The 20,033-nt window shown below is 43.8% G+C and overlaps 1 protein-coding gene across 1 annotated transcript in view; it reads left to right on the top strand.

Annotated features, from left to right (window-relative positions):
• SMC6 (structural maintenance of chromosomes 6) overlaps positions 1–20,033 on the top strand; it is a 109,036-nt gene that overhangs the window by 45,218 nt on the left and 43,785 nt on the right. Inside the window, exons 13-16 of the mRNA XM_026655589.2 lie at positions 5,376–5,540; positions 6,728–6,906; positions 14,312–14,513; positions 14,680–14,794. Of these exons, the coding sequence (XP_026511374.2) occupies positions 5,376–5,540; positions 6,728–6,906; positions 14,312–14,513; positions 14,680–14,794 (661 nt within the window). The remainder of the gene's footprint in view (positions 1–5,375; positions 5,541–6,727; positions 6,907–14,311; positions 14,514–14,679; positions 14,795–20,033) is intronic.

Here is a 20,033-nt window from a genome sequence, read left to right as displayed (position 1 = left end):
GTAGTTCAGACCAGCAAGTGATCTGTGCCACACGCTGTAGAGGATGGTGAAAACCCCCCAGGGTCTCTGCCAATCTGACCTGTGGGAAAATTCCTTCCAGAGTCCAAATATGGTGATCCTGAGCATATGGGTGAGACCCACTAACAAGACACCTGGAAAAAAATTCTCCATTGTAACTCAGAGTCCTTCCCATCTAGTGTCCCATCTCCAGCCGTTAAAATATTTACTAATAGCACTCATGGATGGGCCACATACCACTGTAGGCAGTCTAATCATCCCATCCATAAACTTAACAAGCTCAGTCTTGAAGCCAGTTAGGATTTTTGCCCCCACTACACCCCTTAAAGGCTGTTCTAGAACTTCACTCCTTTGATGGTTAGAAACCTTTGTCTAATTTCAAGCCTAAATTTGTTGATGGCCAGTTTATATCTATTTGTTCTTGTGCTAACACTGGCCCTTAAATAACTCCTCTCTCTCCAGGGTGTTTATACCTCTGATATATTTATAGAGAGCAGTCATATCAGCCTTCATTTCATTAGGCTAAACAAGTCAAGCTCCTTAATCTCCTTTCATAAGGTAGGTTTTCCATTCCTCTAGTCAGCTGATTAGCCCTTTTCTGCACTTATTCCAGTTTGAATTCATCTTTTTTAAACACAGGAGACCAGAATTGCACATAGTATTCTAGAGGAGGTCTCACCAGTGCCTTCTACAGTGGAATTATCACTTCCCTGTCTTTACTGGAAATACCTTGCTGGATGTATCCTAGGATTGCATTATCCTTTTTCATGGCTGCATCACATTGATGGCTCACAGTGATCAACAAATACACCCAGGTCTTTCTCCTTCTCTGTCATTTCCAACTGATATATCCCCAGCTTATAGCAAAAAATCTTGTTAGTTCCTAAGTGAATGACCTTGAATTTGTCAGCTTTCACATCCAGGAATATCTGGGCCCTATTGGTATTAGTAACATTTGTGCTCATATCTGGACCTGGGACATTACAGTCTCCCATAATCACACAATTCCCAGTAGTATTTATGGATAGGGACATTTTTAATTAAATATCCAGATGGGATCCTGGGAATCTAGCAGACCCCAGGCACTATCCTATTGGAGCCTCTGTTCCCTATCTTTCTCAGTGATTTTGACCCGAACATATTCATTTTTTGTCCATTTCATCACTTCTAGTTTCTTTGCAGTCTACTTCGTCATTAGTACACAATGTTACTCCGCCACCTTTGCCTTTATTTCTGTCTTTCCTGAATGGCACATACCCTTTAATACCTGTACTCTAGTCCTGGCTACTATTCCACCATGTTTTTGTTATCCCTATAATATCTGGTTTCACTTCCCTTAACAGTAATTCTTCCTCCATTTAGTTACCTATGCTCCTTGCATTGGTGTACAGATATCTTAATTGTTTCTTCTTGGCGTCCCCCAGATTCCTCATCTGATTAGGTACAGTAATTTTACTGCCGGTATCGTCTACCTGACTGTTAGTGCCAGTACCAATTAGACTATATTTCCTGTTGTCCATTCTCTTACCTTCTGTTGTTCCTTTCTCCATTGTTGTATCCGCTCTTGATTTCCTCCCACTCAATATTAGAATCAGGCGTGGAGATTACATGAGCATCTCCCAGCCGTCTCCTCCAGATTACTAGTTTAAAGCTATTTTAATAATTTTTTCCAGCCTCCATCCCAGAAGTCTATACCCTACCTATTCATAAGAACATAACATAAGAACGGCCGTACTGGGTCAGACCAAAGGTCCATCTAGCCCAGTATCCTGTCTACCGACAGTGGCCAATGCCAGGTGCCCCAGAGGGAGTGAACCTAACAGGTAATGATCAAGTGATCTCTCTCCTGCCATCCGTCTCCACCCTCTGACAAACAGAGTCTAGGGACACCATTCCTTACCCATCCTGGCTAATAGCCATTAATGGACTTAATCTCCATGAATTTATCCAGTTCTCTTTTAATCCCTGTTATAGTCCTAGCCTTCACAATCTCCTCAGGTAAGGAGTTCCACAAGTTGACTGTGCGCTGTGTGAAGAAGAACTTCCTTTTATTTGTTTTAAACCTGCTGCCTATTAATTTCATTTGGTGACCCCTAGTTCTTGTATTATGGGAATAAGTAAATAACTTTTCCTTATCTACTTTCTCCACATCACTCATGATTTTATATACCTCTATCATATCCCCCCTTAGTCTCCTCTTTTCCAAGCTGAAAAGTCCTAGCCTCTTTAATCTCTCCTCATATGGGACCCATTCCAAACCCCTAATCATTTTAGTTGCCCTTCTCTGAACCTTTTCTAGTGCCAGTATATCTTTTTTGAGATGAGGAGACCACATCTGTACGCAGTATTCAAGATGTGGGCGTACCATCGATTTATATAAGGGCAATAATATAATTCAGGTGGAGACCATCCCATGAGAACAGCCCTCAGTCCATGAATGCCTCCTGGTGGTCGAATAACCCAAAGCCCTCCTTATAGCACCATTTCCTGAGCCATCTGTTGATCATCATAATCTTGTCTCGTCTTCGCTCTCCTCCTTTAGGGACAGGTAGAATCCCACTGAAGATCACCTGAGCCTCTATTTCTTCAATCATCTTCGCCAGCCAGGCATAGTCTTCCTTGGTGTGTTCCAGTGAGAATCTAACAGTATTACACCTCTACCCAATATAACGTGACCCGATATAACACGAATTCAGATATAACACGGTAAAGCATCACTCCAGGGGGGTGGGGCTGCGCACTCCGGCGGATCAAAGCAAGTTCGATATAACGCAGTTTCACCTATAACATGGTAAGATTTTTTTTGGCTCCCGAGGACAGCGTTATATCGGGGTAGAGGTGTATTTGCTCCCACGCGAGGGACACTTGGATTCTTTCCTGCTCCCATTATGATCTTCTTCAGCCTCAGGTCCACATCCCATATCTTAGCTTCTGGCAGACAGCCCATCCTTTTGTTCTCTGCATCAGTTCTGGTGACAGGCCTGTTTGCTGTTCTTGGTAGGGAGTCTTCAGTCACATAGACCCTCTCTTCCTGGTGGTGGTGCAGTTCCCTGGCCTGCCTCCTTCCTTCTGTTCTTTCTGGTTGCAAGTCATCTTGTCTTTTGTTCTCATTTGAAATCTTCTGAGTTATCCTCTATCCTCCAGGTGCTCTGAGCTCTGGCTATCTCCATTGACTTTCCTTCTTCTTGTAGGACTTAGCTGCTCTTCTGTTACTACTTGCCTCACTCCTTCATTTTGCAACTCAGCAAACACACTCCTCTGCTCTTTTGCTAGTCAGTCTTTTTTTTTCTGCCATTTTCTCATAGTCACATGCTTTCATTGGCCACCTTTCTCATCCAGCAATCTATCCTCACAGTAATCTCGTCCAGCTTGTATCTGCAAGTCTTGAGTTTTCCCTTCAGCCTCCATCATCTGATGAAATTCCCATCGAAACTCAACCATAGAGTCTAGCTGCATCTCTAGACCTCGGATCTTCTCTTCCATCAGATCTGTCAGGCAGCACTTGATACAAATGAAGCACCATTCAGGTACCCTCTCTAGAATAATGTACATCCCGCAGCTTCCATATCCAGGCATCTTTATTGTCCATTCCATTCCTCGAGCCACTACCACTGCTGCTTCTGTAGCTGTAATAGCCTTCCCCCCTAAGCCGTTGTCATAAATAAATAAAATCCAGAACATCATACTCACCCTGTTTTCAACTCTGTGTGCTGGCTGACCGCTTGGCTGCTTTGAGAGGCCTGCTGATTAGGGAAACCCTGAGCCCTAATCCAGGCTCAGTTGTGATCAAAGGCTCTACTTCTTTCAAAACAGACTACTCCCTACCAGCCAGTCCTTTGACTAAAGGAGTTTTCTCACAATCAGTTTTTCTGTAGAGCTTGCTGATTTTCAGTCAAATCAGGATCTACTGGGTTCTCCTCAGTAAATGGATAACAGAAGGTCTTTTTGCTTCAGGTTATATTTCTCCAAAACATTGTTTTGACCCCAGAGACCAGATAACGCCCTGTGGCCTTGGCCTCCCATGCTGATTACAACTCTCCTCTCCACTCCCCCCAGCCAGCATGTTTTCCTGTTGACTTGACATGTAAATAGGGCTTCCTTTGTGTTTGACTTATTCTGCATTTGAAGATCTAGGCAGACAGGTAAATTAATGTAAAAACTTTGTATATCATCCTTGCTTACTTTAAACATATTTTTAGTATAGTCATACAACTTGTTGTGTAACACCCATATATACCTCTTGCAAGGCTTATGATGATCAGTATGATATAAGCTTTTGATACTTTACACAACATTCTTTATAGATAAATATGGTGACAGCAAAGCATTAGGTGTAGTGAGTTGGTCAGGTTTGATTGGAGTTGCTGTTACAGAACAGGGAACGCTTTACCAGGCATCCAGGGGCTCTTTAGGGTCATAGGCATAGTATTGATTTCATGATCAAGCTGTGGTATAAGTTCCTGCAAGTTCTGTACAGCAGGGCACTAGGGAGACAAAGGGAAAACATTGTATTTATTTTGTGCATCCACACCTTGCAGTAAGACACAAACTTGCTTTGTAAAATGAATGTCACATGAGCAAATTGATAACATTTGTGCTTATATCATAAGGGACTGGTTATTTGAGCAGTGTCAGGGAGAATGGATGACACTCAGGTCCTATAACTTGTAATATATGTGGTACAGGTTCTAAACATACTGTACGTGTGTTTGTTTAAAGGGGGGAGTGTTGGGCAAAACAAAAACAACCTTATTTTATTTTGTATTTATTTTTAGTTACAAGGTTTATTTCCAGTTTTTCCTATGGGAACTGCTTATTGTTATAGAGCACTTATTGCTCAAAGAAAGCATGATAGACATTGCCATGATGTGCGTTTTAAAACAAACATGAAAAAATCTGATCAATTTCTACAATATTAAAAATAGATAAATTCTTTGTTCTGCATTGTGCACCTGTGGTAGGTAGCCATAATTACCCTTCTGTGTTTTAGATGTAGATCGTGCCTTAAGTTATCACACCTCCATATCTAATTTTATTCACTTATCTAATTGCTTTTTTTAGTTTATTTTGGAAATGTTTAATTTTGTTTTGGGTAAGGGAAATTCATTGTTATCAGCCAGACTATATGTGGTCATGATCCCAAATAGATCTTGCATTTATTTAGAAAGTGTCACATGCAAGCCAGACAACAGACAGGTTTTTCTGCTGTTGAATAATGTTGGATATGCTTGCTTAATAAAACCTGTTAAATGCTAAAATGTATGTTTTAAACAATTGTACAGTATTTTTGTTCTTTTCACGGTCATCCATTCTGTGTGATTTTAAAATATTGAATTGTGGTCTGTGTACTGTTACAGTGCTGATCAAGTTTCAGAGTCTGAAAAGTTGGAAAGACAGAAAAAAATAGCCCATTTGAAAGACCAGTTAAAGATCGTCCATGATCAAGAGGTCATGATGGTTCAAGAGATGGATCAGTTTCAGCAGGCTGTCTACAAATCCAAGGAAGAACATGCTAGACTCAAGTAAGTTTAACTTTATTTTTAATTGTCGATGTTTCTTTACTACAAGTGGCAATAGGTGTTCCGCTTCATTACCTGTATTTCAAAGTACTCCATGCAGCACTACACTTAATTTATTTTTTAGTCCTAATTCTCCCAAAACACCTTATGATCTGATACTTCTTTGTCCATCATCCACAGTGAGACTAAATTTGAAAGTTCTCAGCACAAAATACAAAATGTGCTGGCATTAATGGTGAAATGCAGTGCTAAAATTAAAATCTGATTTAATCTAAGATAGGGTGGGTGAAAACCAGTGTTTTTAAACAAAAATCAGATTTTTTTTAAACTCAAAGGCAGATAATGGTGGTTGTCTCTGTAATATAATAAGGGATTTGGCATATGTTGATGCTTACTCTTCTCATATTAGTTCTGTTAATCTTCCTTAATTCCCACTATCTTACTTCTACATCAAAATTGTTTCTTATTGGTGTGTTGTTACCTAGAAGAACGTTTCTGCAAGATACTGGACTACTAATTACATTCATAACATGATTACCACTTGAATGCTACTGATATTTCCCGAACATTTGTATATCATTTGTTTGTGCATACTATTTATGAAATGATGATACCAATAAGATAAATGGTAGAACCATATTTATAAATTGCATTTATCAAGCCTCTTCTGATAAGCTCACCTGTACAATGGAACTCATGTTCATATTCTAGCTTACACTTTCTTGAGCTCACTTAATATAATGATACCATCTCTACCTTGTTCACATTTCAGTTTAAGCCTGTGTACATGTAACATTGAGTTAGTGACATTCCTTTCTGTAGTCACACTTCTGATATTACTACTATGTACTTTTTGAAGTTATCTTGGAAATCTTTCTTTCTGTTTTTATTATTGATACTCTTGCTTGTGTTGTATTGCTGCTCTGGGCATGTCACCTTGGTACAAATGAAAATGTTTTTCAAATCCATATACTCTAAAGCAATGAGGATAGTTCAGCATACTCTTCCTTTCTCTCTTAAATATTTTGAAGCCTAAGTCCTTTTTCCAATTGTAACAAGTTTTGTTACTGCAACAAGAAAGTCTGACTGCTAAATTTGACAACTGATAAAAGTGTGTCAAAAGTTGCTATATTAATTAAAGTCAATGTAAATTTGTTACAAAACGTTTCAGTAGCCTTTCCTTTCCTCAGGCGAGAAGAACTTGATGTGAAACAAGCATTGGATTCCAAACAAAGACAGCTGAAGGAGCTGACAGACAGTAAAACAAATAGATTGAAAAGATTTGGACAACATGTGCCAGTCCTTCTTGAAGAAATTGAAGATGCCTATAGAAAAGGACATTTTAAACATAAACCTATTGGACCTTTAGGTAAGATAGCCCTTGCATAAAGGAACGTAAAAAGTTTGCCTTTATAGAGTCCCACTGTACACTTGGTGACGTGAACACAGAGCCTTTTTGAAAAGTATTTGTCACTTAAGGGGCATGATGTCCAATTCTCTTAAGGTCTGAATTTCCTAGACTAAATATGTTATACTATACAAAGCACACGGGATCTTTTATAGAGGAAAAGGCAAATATGCCGCATTAATTGAAAATACAACAGTTAGCATATGCTTTTCAGTCACACACACACACACACACACACACACACACACACACACACACACACACACACACACACACACACACACACACACACACTCACTCTGTCTCTCTCTCTGTCTCTCTCCCCTCTCCTCCCCCGCCCCCCCTCCCCCCCGGCCAGTTGATGTTTATAGTTACCAGTCTGTTGTAGCGCGAGTCAATGTAATGGCCAGTTAGATTGAGCATGAGTGTGGAGCTGGGCTCTTGTCGGTCGCGATCCAATGCTCCGAGGCTTTGCAGGACTGAACCCAGAGTTCCATGGCAAAACACCCCAGCTTTATAATTGTAAATTCCCATTTGAGTCCATGCATTTAGTGGTGTGTTTTTGGTCCTCTTGTTTTTTTCTTTTATTTGAAGTATACATATAGTTTCAGTTTCTATTGTGGTGTTTTTTAAAAAGTTTCCATTCAGCTTGCAGGCATTTCACTCTTGTGACTGTCCATTTTCATTTCTGTTTAGCTTCCTTGTTTTTCTGTAGTTACCCTTTCTGAAGTTAAATGCCACTGTGGTGAGTTTCTTTAGTATTTTCCCCCTTATAAGGATGTTCTATTTTATTACATTATGGTTGCTATTACCAAGCGGTTCAGCTATATTCACCTCTTGGACCACATCCTGTGCACCATTTACGACTAAATCAAGAGTTGCCTCTGCCCTTCTGGGTTCCAGGACTAGCTGCTCCAAGAAGCAGTCATTAATGGTGTATAGAAATTTTATCTCTGCATCCCTTCCTGAGGTGACGTACCCCAGTCAATATGGATAGTTGAAATCCTCCATTATTGGGTTTTCTGTTTTGTAGCTTATCTAATCTCCTTTCATATTTCACAGTCACCATCCTGGTCAGGTGGTCAGTAGTATATTCCTACTACTGTACTCTTATTATTCAAGCATGGAATTTCTGCCCATAGAGATTCTACAGTATAGTTTGATTCATTTAAGATCTTTGTTATATTTGACTCTATGCTTTTTTCTGCCCCGCCCCCCAATATAGTGCCACCCCAACACCAGTACAACCTACTCTGTATATTTTGTACCCTGGTACTACTGTGTCTCATTGATTATCACCAGTTTTTGTGATGCCTATTAATATCAATATCCTCATTGAATACTAGGCACTGTAGTTCACCCATCTTAGTATTTAGACTTCAAGCATGTTTGTAGAAGCATGTAGAAAAAAAATGTCAGTATTTAGTTGTCTGCCTGCATGTGATGTAATTGAATGGGACTCTTTTTTTCATTTGACTGTTTCTCTTCAGTTTCTACCTGTACTTCATATCCTATTAAAGAGGAGAGGTTAGAAATTGATAGAGTATCCCTTTTAATAAACCTTCCCCTAAGGCAGGGGTGGGCAAACTTTTTGGGCCGAGAGCCACATCTGGGTGGGGAAATTGTATGCAGGACTGTGGCAGGGAGTTGGGGTGTGGGTGGGGTGTGCAGGAAGGGGATCAGGGCAAGGGGTTGGGGCAGAGGAGGGGTGCGGCATGTATGAGGGGGCTCAGGGAAGGGGGTTGGGGTGGAGGACGGGTGCGGAGTGCAGGAGGGGGGTCAGGGCAGGGGTGCGGACTGCGGGAGGGGGTTCAGGGTAGGGGTTGGGATGTGGCAGGGGGCTCAGGGCAGGGGGTTGGGGTGCACAGGGGTGTAGGGTGAAGCAGGGAGCTCAGAGCAGGTGTACGAGGGGTCTTAGGGCAGGGAGTTGGGGGGCGGGGTCCAGGAGGGGTTCGGGCTCCAGCCCAGTGCTGCTTACCTAAAGCGGCTTAGAATCATAGAATCATAGAATATCAGGGTTGGAAGGGACCTCAAGAGGTCATCTAGTCCAACCCCCTGCTCAAAGCAGGACCAATTCCCAACTAAATCATCCCAGCCAGGGCTTTGTCAAGCCGGGCCTTAAAAACCTCCAAGGAAGGAGACTCCACCACCTCCCTAGGTAACGCATTCCAGTGCTTCACCACCCTCCTAGTGAAATAGTGTTTCCTAATATCCAACCTGGACCTCCCCCACTGCAACTTGAGACCATTGCTCCTTGTTCTGTCATCTGCCACCACTGAGAACAGCCGAGCTCCATCCTCTTTGGAACCCCCCTTCAGGGAGTTGAAAGCTGCTATCAAATCCCCCCTCATTCTTCTCTTCTGGAGACTAAACAATCCCAGTTCCCTCAGCCTCTCCTCATAAGTCATGTGCTCCAGACCCCTGATCATTTTTGTTGCCCTCCGCTGGACTCTTTCCAATTTTTCCACATCCTTCTTGTAGTGTGGGGCCCAAAACTGGACACAGTATTCCAGATGAGGCCTCACCAATGTCGAATAAAGGGGAACGATCACGTCCCTCGATCTGCTGGCAATGCCCCTACTTATACAGCCCAAAATGCCGTTAGCCTTCTTGGCAACAAGAGCACACTGTTGACTCATATCCAGCTTCTCGTCCACTGTGACCCCTAGGTCCTTTTCTGCAGAACTGCTACCTAGCCATTCGGTCCCTAGTCTGTAGCAGTGCATGGGATTCTTCCGTCCTAAGTGCAGGACTCTGCACTTATCCTTGTTGAACCTCATCAGGTTTTTTTTGGCCCAATCCTCTAATTTGTCTAGGTCCCTCTGTATCCGATCCCTACCCTCTAGTGTATCTACCACGCCTCCTAGTTTAGTGTCATCTGCAAACTTGCTGAGAGTGCAGTCCACACCATCCTCCAGATCATTAATAAAGATATTAAACAAAACCGGCCCCAGGACCGACCCTTGGGGCACTCCGCTTGAAACCGGCTGCCAACTAGACATGGAGCCATTGATCACTACGCATTGAGCCCGACGATCTAGCCAGCTTTCTATCCACCTTACAGTCCATTCATCCAGCCCATACTTCTTTAACTTGGCGGCAAGAATACTGTGGGAGACTGTATCAAAAGCTTTGCTAAAGTCAAGGAATAACACATCCACTGCTTTCCCCTCATCCACAGAGCCAGTTATCTCATCATAGAAGGCAATTAGGTTAGTCAGGCATGACTTGCCCTTGGTGAATCCATGCTGACTGTTCCTGATCACTTTCCTCTCCTCTAAGTGTTTCATAATTGATTCCTTGAGGACCTGCTCCATGATTTTTCCAGGGACTGAGGTGAGGCTGACTGGCCTGTAGTTCCCCGGATCCTCCTTCTTCCCTTTTTTGAAGATGGGCACTACGTTAGCCTTTTTCCAGTCATCCGGGACCTCCCCCGATCGCCATGAGTTTTCAAAAATAATGGCTAATGGCTCTGCAATCTCATCCGCCAACTCCTTTAGCACCCTCGGATGCAGCGCATCCGGCCCCATGGACTTGTGCACGTCCAGTTTTTCTAAATAGTCCCGAACCACTTCTTTCTCCACATAGGGCTGGTCACCTTCTCCCCATATTGTGCTGCCCAGTGCAGCAGTCTGGGAGCTGACCTTGTTCGTGAAGACAGAGGCAAAAAAAGCATTGAGTACATTAGCTTTTTCCACATCCTCGGTCACTAGGTTGCCTCCCTCATTCAGTAAGGGGCCCACGCTTTCCTTGACTTTCTTCTTGTTGCTAACATACCTGAAGAAACCCTTCTTGTTACTCTTAACATCTCTTGCTAGCTGCAACTCCAAATGTGATTTGGCCTTCCTGATTTCATTCCTGCATGCCTGAGCAATATTTTTATACTCCTCCCTGGTCATTTGTCCAATCTTCCATTTCTTGTAAGCTTCTTTTTTGCGTTTAAGATCAGCAAGGATTTCACTGTTTAGCCAAGCTGGTCGCCTGCCATATTTACTATTCTTTCTACACATTGGGATGGTTTGTTCCTGCAACCGCAATAAGGATTCTTTAAAATACCGCCAGCTCTCCTGGACCCCTTTGCCCTTCATGTTATTCTCCCAGGGGATCCTGCCCATCTGTTCCCTGAGGGAGTCAAAGTCTGCTTTTCTGAAGTCCAGGGTCCGTATTCTGCTGCTCTCCTTTCTTCCTTGTGTCAGGATCCTGAACTCGACCATCTCATGGTCACTGCCTCCCAGGTTCCCATCCACTTTTGCTTCCCCTACTAATTCTTCCCTGTTTGTGAGCAGCAGGTCAAGAAAAGCTTTGCCCCTAGTTGGTTCCTCCAGCACTTGCACCAGGAAATTGTCCCCTACACTTTCCAAAAACTTCCTGGATTTTCTGTGCACCGCTGTATTGCTCTCCCAGCGGATATCAGGGTGATTAAAGTCTCCCGTGAGAACCAGGGCCTGCGATCTAGCAACTTCTGCTAGTTGCCAGAAGAAAGCCTCGTCCACCTCATCCCCCTGGTCTGGTGGTCTATAGCAGACTCCAACCTTGTTGCTCACACTTCTCAACTTTATCCAGAGACTCTCAGGTTTTTCTGCAGTTTCATACCGGAGCTCTGAGCAGTCATACTCCTCTCTTACATACAACGCAACTCCCCCACCTTTTCTGCCCTGCCTGTCCTTCCTGAACAGTTTATATCCATCCATGACAGTACTCCAGTCATGTGAGTTATCCCACCAAGTCTCTGTTATTCCAATCGCATCATAGTTCCCTGACTGTGCCAGGACTTCCAGTTCTCCCTGCTTGTTTCCCAGGCTTCTTGCATTTGTGTATAGGCACTTAAGATAACTCATTGATCGTCCCTCTTTCTCAGCATGAGACAGGAATCCTCCCCTCTTGCGCTCTCCTGCTTGTGCTTCCTCCCAGGATCCCATTTCCCCACTTACCTCAGGGCTTTGGTCTCCTTCCCCCGGTGAACCTAGTTTAAAGCCCTCCTCACTAGGTTAGCCAGCCTGCTGGCGAAGATGCTCTTCCCTCTCTTCGTTAGGTGGAGCCCGTCTCTGCCTAGCACTCCTCCTTCTTGGAACACCATCCCATGGTCGAAGAATCCAAAGCCTTCTCTCCGACACCACCTGCGTAGCCATTCATTGACTTCCACGATTCGACGGTCTCTACCCAGGCCTTTTCCTTGCACAGGGAGGATGGACGAGAACACCACTTGCGCCTCAAACTCCTTTATCCTTCTTCCCAGAGCCATGTAGTCTGCAGTGATCCGCTCAAGGTCATTCTTGGCAGTATCATTGGTGCCCACGTGGAGAAGCAGGAAGGGGTAGCGATCCGAGGGCTTGATGAGTCTCGGCAGTCTCTCCGTCACATCGTGTATCCTAGCTCCTGGCAAACAGCAGACCTCTCGGTTTTCCCGGTCGGGGCGGCAGATAGATGACTCAGTCCCCCTGAGGAGGGAGTCCCCGACCACCACCACCCTCCTCCTCCTCTTGGGAGTGGTGGTCGTGGAACCCCCATCCCTAGGACAGTGCATCTTTTGCCTTCCAATCGGTGGAGTCTCCTTCTGCTCCCTTCCCTCAGATGGGTCATCTAGTCCACTCTCCGCATTAGTACCTGTGGAAAGAACATGGACACGATTGCTCACCTGTATCTCCATTGCTGGTGCATGGACGCTCCTCTTTCTCCTTCTGGAGGTCACATGCTGCCAAACCTCTTCACAATCCTTCTGTCCCTGCTGCGCCTGCTCTGAATCTTCAGACCATTGTGGCCGTAGAAGCATCTCCTGACGTCTGTCCAGGAAATCTTCATTTTCCCTTATGCAACGCAGTGTTGATACTCGTTTCTCCAGCCCTCGAACCTTCTCTTCCAATATGGAGACCAGCTTGCACTTTGTACAGACAAAGTCGCTTCTGTCCTGTGGAAGAAAGACAAACATGGCACAACCTGTGCAGATTACAACAGCTGATCGCTCACCTTCCATATCCCTGTCCTCTTAAGAGCTTCCTCGGCTGTTGCAAGAACTACTCAGAGAAACCTGCAGATGAAAGCCTCAGTGAGCTCTCTCCAGGCAAACTCCCTCTGTTAGCCTCTGCTGTTCGCCGCTCAGCTGGTTCACTGCTGACTGCCCTTATATACCAGTCAGGCCCACTCAAGGCCCACCTGGAACAAAGCACTCCCAATTCACACTTTTCAAACAAACAAACAAGCAAGCAATCAAGCACACGGTCAAACTGACCAACTGTCCCAGCAGCAGACACTCAGATACTCACCAACACAGCCCCCCTAATGCAGCACTTAGCGTACCTCCTCTCGGACAGCTCCCAGGCAAACTCCCTCTGTTAGCCTCTGCTGTTCGGCTTCAGGATGGCAGTGGCGCGCACCGGGGCCAGGGAAGGCTCCCTGCATGCCTGCCCTGTCCCCAGCCCCGCGCTGCTCCAGGAAGCGCTGCGGCCCCTGGGGGAGGGGGAGCAGAGGGCTCCGCATGCACTGCCCTTGCCACACCTCCAGGTACCTCCCCCGAAGCTCCCACTGGCCGCAGTTCCCCGTTCCCGGCCAATGGGAGCTGCGGGGGGCAGTGCCTGGAGGCAAGGGCAACGCACGGAGCCCTCTGCCCCCCTGCCCGGGGGCCGCAGGGACATTGTGCCTGCCGCTTCTGAGAGCAGCGCGGGGCCCGCAGTGCCACGGGGGGCAATCCTGCGGGCCGGATCCAAAGCCCTGAGGGGCCAGATCCGGCCTGTGGGCTGTAGTTTGCCCACCCCTGCCCTAAGGGATGTGTCTGACCAAACCGTGTGCTCTTCTGTACCTATCAGCCTTCTCCAGCCTTAAATTAAAAATTCTTCTAAGATCTTTTTAATTTTACATGCCAGCAATCTGATTTCCTTTTTGGTGCAGGTGGAGCCCATCCTTCCTGTATAGGCTCCTCCTTTCCTAAAAGGTTTCCCATTTCCTAATAAACCTAAATCCCTCCTCCAAACGCCATAATCTTTTCTACACATTGAGACCTTGTAGTTTTGCCTGTCTGGCCCTGCTCATGGAACTGGAAGCATTTCAAAGAATGCTACCTTGGAGATTCATGGATTTAGCCATGAACTGCTTCCAGAGATTTCAGGGGAAAGGACCTACCCATTGTGAGAGTCTGCTTCTCGAAGTGTTTGTGAGAAGAGAAATTTGCATGTAAGAGAACAAATTATCTATTTGTATTTACATTATTGCTTAGAAAATCTAACCTGAGCTTAAAAAAAATGAAATATATGTTCTCAAATGTTTTTTTAAAACTAAAACAAAGAATAATGTAGTTACATTTTCATTGCACTTACATACTCAAATATATTTGACACTGTGCCTCTGAAGTCTTGACTTTTTTGTTTATATTTAGGTGCTTTCATTAGTCTCAAAGATGCTGAACTTACTTTGGCTGTTGAAACTTGTTTAAAAAGCCTACTGCAGGCATTTTGTTGTGATAATCATCATGATGAGAGAACACTTCAGACACTGATGTCAAAGTTTTATCCATCTGGATATAGGCCCCAAATAATTGTCAGTAGGTTTCGAAATGAAGTGTATGATGTCAGACCCAGGTGAGTTCCAAGTTTTGAATAAAATTGCTGCTTCAGAATCTTGATCCAAATGGCTTAATAGTAACTCCAATATACAGTGCATTTTTTAATGTACGGTCATGTGAATTTTTAAAGCGGTTTGCACTGTTTAAATATGTACATTTTAGTTTTGTTTCTTTTCTCATAGGGCCGTTCACCATCCAGAATTCCCATCAGTCCTTACAGCTTTAGAAATAGATAATGCAGTGGTTGCTAATTGTTTGATTGACATGAGGGGTATAGAAACAATCCTGCTAATTAAGGTAGGACATAACTGCCATATTTGTTTTTGCTATACGTTTTAAAAGGAATTTATATGTTAATAAGGCTTTTTGTAATTAAAAAAAGGCAACCTGATTGCTTCTTGCTGCCCCAAGATACCTATGGAAACAAGGCATTCTTCTTTGAATGGTTGCAGATGTGTATTCTACTCAGTACACACATGTGCACACAGCCAGTGCACTGAAGCCAGAGAACTTTTCCTAGCAGCACCCATAGGGGTGGTGCTCCTGCTCTCTGGCCCTAAGACCTTTCCATGGCTATATAAGGGCAACACAGCCCCAATCCTGCTTACATCCTTCATTTTGGAGTCAGAGCTTCCCATGTGTTTTTTTCATCATGGATTTTTGACATCAGTTATTTGTAAATAATTAGTAGTACCCTGTAATTAGTAGTTAGTTCGTTAGCTTTCATTTGTGTTAGTGTTATATAGTGCTATGCCCTCGCCAGGGTTTGAGAACTGTCCTTCATGTGAGGTGGCTGTTCCCAATAACGACCCCCATACGTGCTGTTAGTTGTGCCGAGGAGAGGGGCACATTAAAGAGAGGTTCTTCATTTGCCACTCCTTTAAAAATAAGACTCAATTGGCCCAAGATTTGTGCTTAAAACAGCACCTCACTTAATAGAATAAAAGGGGGTTCTGGATAACCCCCATCCAAGAATATTAACGGAACTGGCACATGAAACTGCAAGGCCAATTGCAAAGATTTTTAATGAATCCGTCAACTTTGGGGTCATACCTTATGACTGGAGAAATGTGGATACATACTTTAAGAAAGGGGGGGAAAAGAGTGATCCAGGAAACTACAGACCCCTTAGTTTGACCTAAATTGTATGCAAGGTCTTAGAACAAATTTTGAAAGATTAATTAGTTAAGGACATAGAGGTAAAAGGTAATTAGGATAAAATAGAACATGATTTTACAAAAGGTAGATTGTGCTAGATCAACTTAATCTTTCTTTGAGAAGATAACTGATTTTCTAGAAAAAGGAAATGCAGTAGATCTAATCTATTTGGATTTTAGGAAAGCATTTATTACAATTCCACATGGGAAATTATTAGTTAAATTGGAGATGATGTGGATTACTATGAGAATTGAAAGGTGGGTAAGAAACTGGTTAAATGGGGGACTACAGCGGGTCATACTGAAAGGTGAATTGTCAGGCAGATGGAAGGTTACTAATGGAGTTCCCCATGGATGGGTCTTGGGACCAGTCTTATTTAAAAGTTTCATTTATAAGGTTGGCACAAAAAATGGGAGTATGCTAATAAAATTTGCGGATCATGTAGAGTTTGCGTGGTATTGCCAATACAGAAGAGGACTGGAATATCGCACAAGAAAATTTGGATGAACTTTGAAATTGGAGTAATAGAAATGGGATGAAATGTAACTGTGCAATATGCAAGGTTAATGGCTTACTTAAAAGAATTTTTGATATAAAATTGGGACTTAGCAGTTGTAAGCGAAAGGACAAGAAAGATTTGCGTGCATTGATCGATCGCAGGATGACTATGAGCTGCCAATGTGATGCAGCTGTGAAAAAGGCTAGCACAGTCCTAGGATGCATCCTGTGAGGTATTTCCAGTAAAGATAGGGAAGTGATGTTTTCCATTGTAGAAGACACTGGTGAGATCACATCTGGAATACTATGTTCAAGAAAGATGAATTCAAACTGGAACAAATGCAGAGAAGTGGCTAGTAGGATGATGAGAGGAATGGAGAATCTACCTTATGAGAGGAGACTTAAGGAGCTTGGCTTGTTTAACCTAATAAAATGAAGGCTGTAGGGAGATATGATTGCTCTCTATAAATATATCAGAGGGATAAACATCCCAGAGAGATTGGAGTTAAGGGCCAATGTTGGCACAAGAACAAATGGATATGAACTGGCCATCAACAAATTTAGGCTTGAAATTAGACAAAGGTTTCTAACTGTCAGAGGACTGAAGTTCTAGAACAGCCTTCTGGGGGGAATAGTATAGGCAAAAAACCTAACTGGCTTCAAGACTGACCATGATAAGTTTATGGAGGGGATTTATGATGAGGTTGCCTACAGTGATGTAGGGCCCATTTGTGACCGCTATTAATAAATATCTCCAATGGCTGGAGATGGGACACTAGTGGGGAGGGGTATGAGTTACTACAGAGAATTTTTTCCCAAGTGGTTCTCACCCACATGGTCAGGGTCTAACTGATTACCATTTTTGGGGTCAGGAAGGAATTTCCCCCAGGTCATATTGGCGAGACCCTAGAGGTTTTTTGCCTTCTACTGCTGCATGGGATATGGGTCACTTGCTGGTTTGAACTAGAGTAAATCGTGTATTCTCTGTAATGGGAAGTTCTTAAATCATGACTCAGCAAGAGGTTATGGGACTATTACAGGAGTGGATGGTTGAGTTTCTGTGGCCTGCAATAGCGCAGGAAGTCAGACTACATGATTCGGATGATTCCTTCTGCCCTTAAAGTCTATATCTAATATTAAGGACACAGCAGAGAACTATCTACAGTTGGAAATTTAACCTGTTACTGATAGTAGTTGATGACAGCAGGTCCACCTGAACCAGAGCTGAAAACTGTTTAACTGCCTTTGTCTGTTGGTCAAAGCTATTTTCATCACCCTCAGAAAGCTGTGTTTCAAAAAGGTTTTCTTTAAACGAGTTAAATAATTTTGTTCCAGTTTTGTTAGCAGTTAAACAGTTCTTGTCACTGGTTCAAAGCAGGGTGGATTTGATTTGAATCAAATTGATTTAAATCACTAATCAGGAAGACTCAATTTAATCATGGATTTCTACATAAAAGTGCATTGTTGTTGGTTGTTTATAACCTTAATACATATTCTTCACAACTCAGAGATATGAGACCCAAATTGGGTCTCTTTTATGGCCTGCTGCCATTATAGGTTTTCCCTTCTAGTGCGAGAATGGTATGGTAGATCTCAAGTTAATGAAGGCTACACTCAGAAAGACCTCAAGACTTCTGGAATATGCTGCTCAAACAGTTTCACTTTTGTTTCTACTGCTTGTCCCTCCCTTCTCACATTTATCTCCAGACTTCTTTTCCTTGTCCAGATCTATTCCGCCCTCAACAATCTTCTATTCATTGAACTTTTTGAAATTTTGCACTTTTAGAGAGAGGTAAGGGATTGAGTCTGTGTACACAAATTTGCAGAGGGACAATAGGGTTGAGGTCTGTTATTTCTCACCTCTATACATAATTTATTTAAATTTTTTTTTGCTATTAACAAGCATGTTATCTCTGGAGACACAAATCCACAGTTTGAGAACTGCAAAACTAAGCATCTCTGATGGTATCTTCTAGACTTAGCACTATCTACTCAGAAAGATTAACCTAAATAATCTATACAGAAGCCCCTGGAACCTCATAAAATTGGTTCCCTAATCCATGAACTATTGGAATTCTTTTACAAAACTTTTCTTAAACATTATATGAATTTATTCTCGTACAATTGTTGCCGGCACAGAGGACCCGAGGACAGCAACAGCGGGGTTCGTTGCCCGGTGTGCTTCGCGCCAATGAACACACCAGGGTGGAGAAGCAAACAAAGTTTATTTGAGATCTCAAAGCGGTGCAAGGAGACTGGCACATCTCAGATCAAGCACACCATCATAAGCAGTTTTTCTCTTTTTATACATTTCACAGCTAAGTTCCTCCCTCTCCCCCCCTCCCTTCCCTCTCCCCCCCCATTCACCCTCCCTTCTTCTACAAAAGCCATGTTTATACATTTAAGCAGTTAAATCATTTTGGTGGCTATAAGTCTAGCTCGTTAGTACCACTTCTCTAAACCGTTATCTGGTCCTGTTTCCCTTTGATTTATTATCTCCCCTTCAGCCAGAAACATACAGGCCTCATTATTACCGCTTGGTACCGGTATGAGGGGGGGGGTTGTAATTGATAACTGGTTGTTACACATTCCAATTTCTGCCCCTGGCTTTTGAGGTCGATTAGAGTTTAACATGGAGGAACTTTGGTTCATTTAGGCCTAGTGCAGGAAGGCTTCATCGACACTCGTGGTCTTCCACCCTCCCGAGTTACCTAGGGTTATGCCTAGTGACACCAACACTATAGAATTGGAATTTATAATCCCTATTCCATGATGAGATATCTTTGAGCTATAATTTATCTTAATTAAAACTATCTTTAGATTGCTTTTTTCCTTAAAAAGCATTTTATCAAAAAAATCCAATTTAAATAAAAAAAATCCATTTTTTTTTTTAAAGTCATTGATTTTTATCCACCCTGGTTCAAAGAGACCCATTGCTGGCAGTTGTTGTCCATTTCCTAATGTAGACTAAGCTTTGAAAAGCAGTAATAGCTGAGACTTTTTCTCCCCTCCCCCCCCCGACCCCCCGAAGTTCTGGTTTACAGCAAAATAGATGCAAGTTTACAATGTAATATGGCAGGGGGGAAAATGCTAATGGGATTAGCTCTGTCTGTACTGCTCCTAGTTCTGGGAATCTTAATTTCTGAAAGATAAAGAAAATTGCAGGGAATTTGGAGAGGAGCAAGAAAACGGATTACGGGGCAGGAAATAATGGCTTATGAGGAAAGAAATGAGTATTACAAGTATTTGATTAATTTCTTTCTTCTGATAAATATTGCTTGGGTAAGTAACAGGACACAGTCCTCTAAGGCAGGGGTCGGCAACCTACGGCACGCGTGCCGATTTTGAATGGCACGCGGCTGCCTGCCGCGGTTCCGACCCGCAGCCACACTCAGCCCCCCCGCCCACCGCTCTCCCCTGCTGGGGCAGGAGGCAGAAGCTTCGTCTTGCAGCAGCCAAGCTCCCCTCCCTCCCCCCTCCCCAGCCGTGGTGCAGCCTGCTTTCCTGCCCCTCCTCCTCTCCTTCCCTGCGCCGGCCCTTGCAAAGGGAGGGGGGAGGAGTGGCAGCATGCTCGCTGCTCCGCAAAAGCCCCGCGGCCCCGCTCTCCCGGACGGAGCTCCAGCCGGCACGCGACAGCCCCGCGGCCCCTTGCTAAAGCCGGCCCTGGGTAAAGGAGGCAGAGAAGAGGTAGGGATGGGGCCTTGGGGAAGGGGTTAGAACAGGACATATCCCTTCCAGCCCCCTGCCATGAGCCGCAGAGGGCAACTGGCTGGGAGCACCCCCACGATCTGAGCACCCCAGCCCTTTGCCCTGAACTCCCCCCCACACCCAGTCTTCTGCCCTGCACCTCCACACACCCCCCAGCCCTCTGCCCTCCCCC

Source organism: Terrapene carolina, unplaced genomic scaffold (assembly GCF_002925995.2).
Source record: "Terrapene carolina triunguis isolate 2854851 unplaced genomic scaffold, T_m_triunguis-2.0 Scaffold42, whole genome shotgun sequence".
NCBI lineage: Eukaryota > Metazoa > Chordata > Testudines > Emydidae > Terrapene > Terrapene triunguis.
This window is presented reverse-complemented; position numbering and strand designations above follow the sequence as displayed.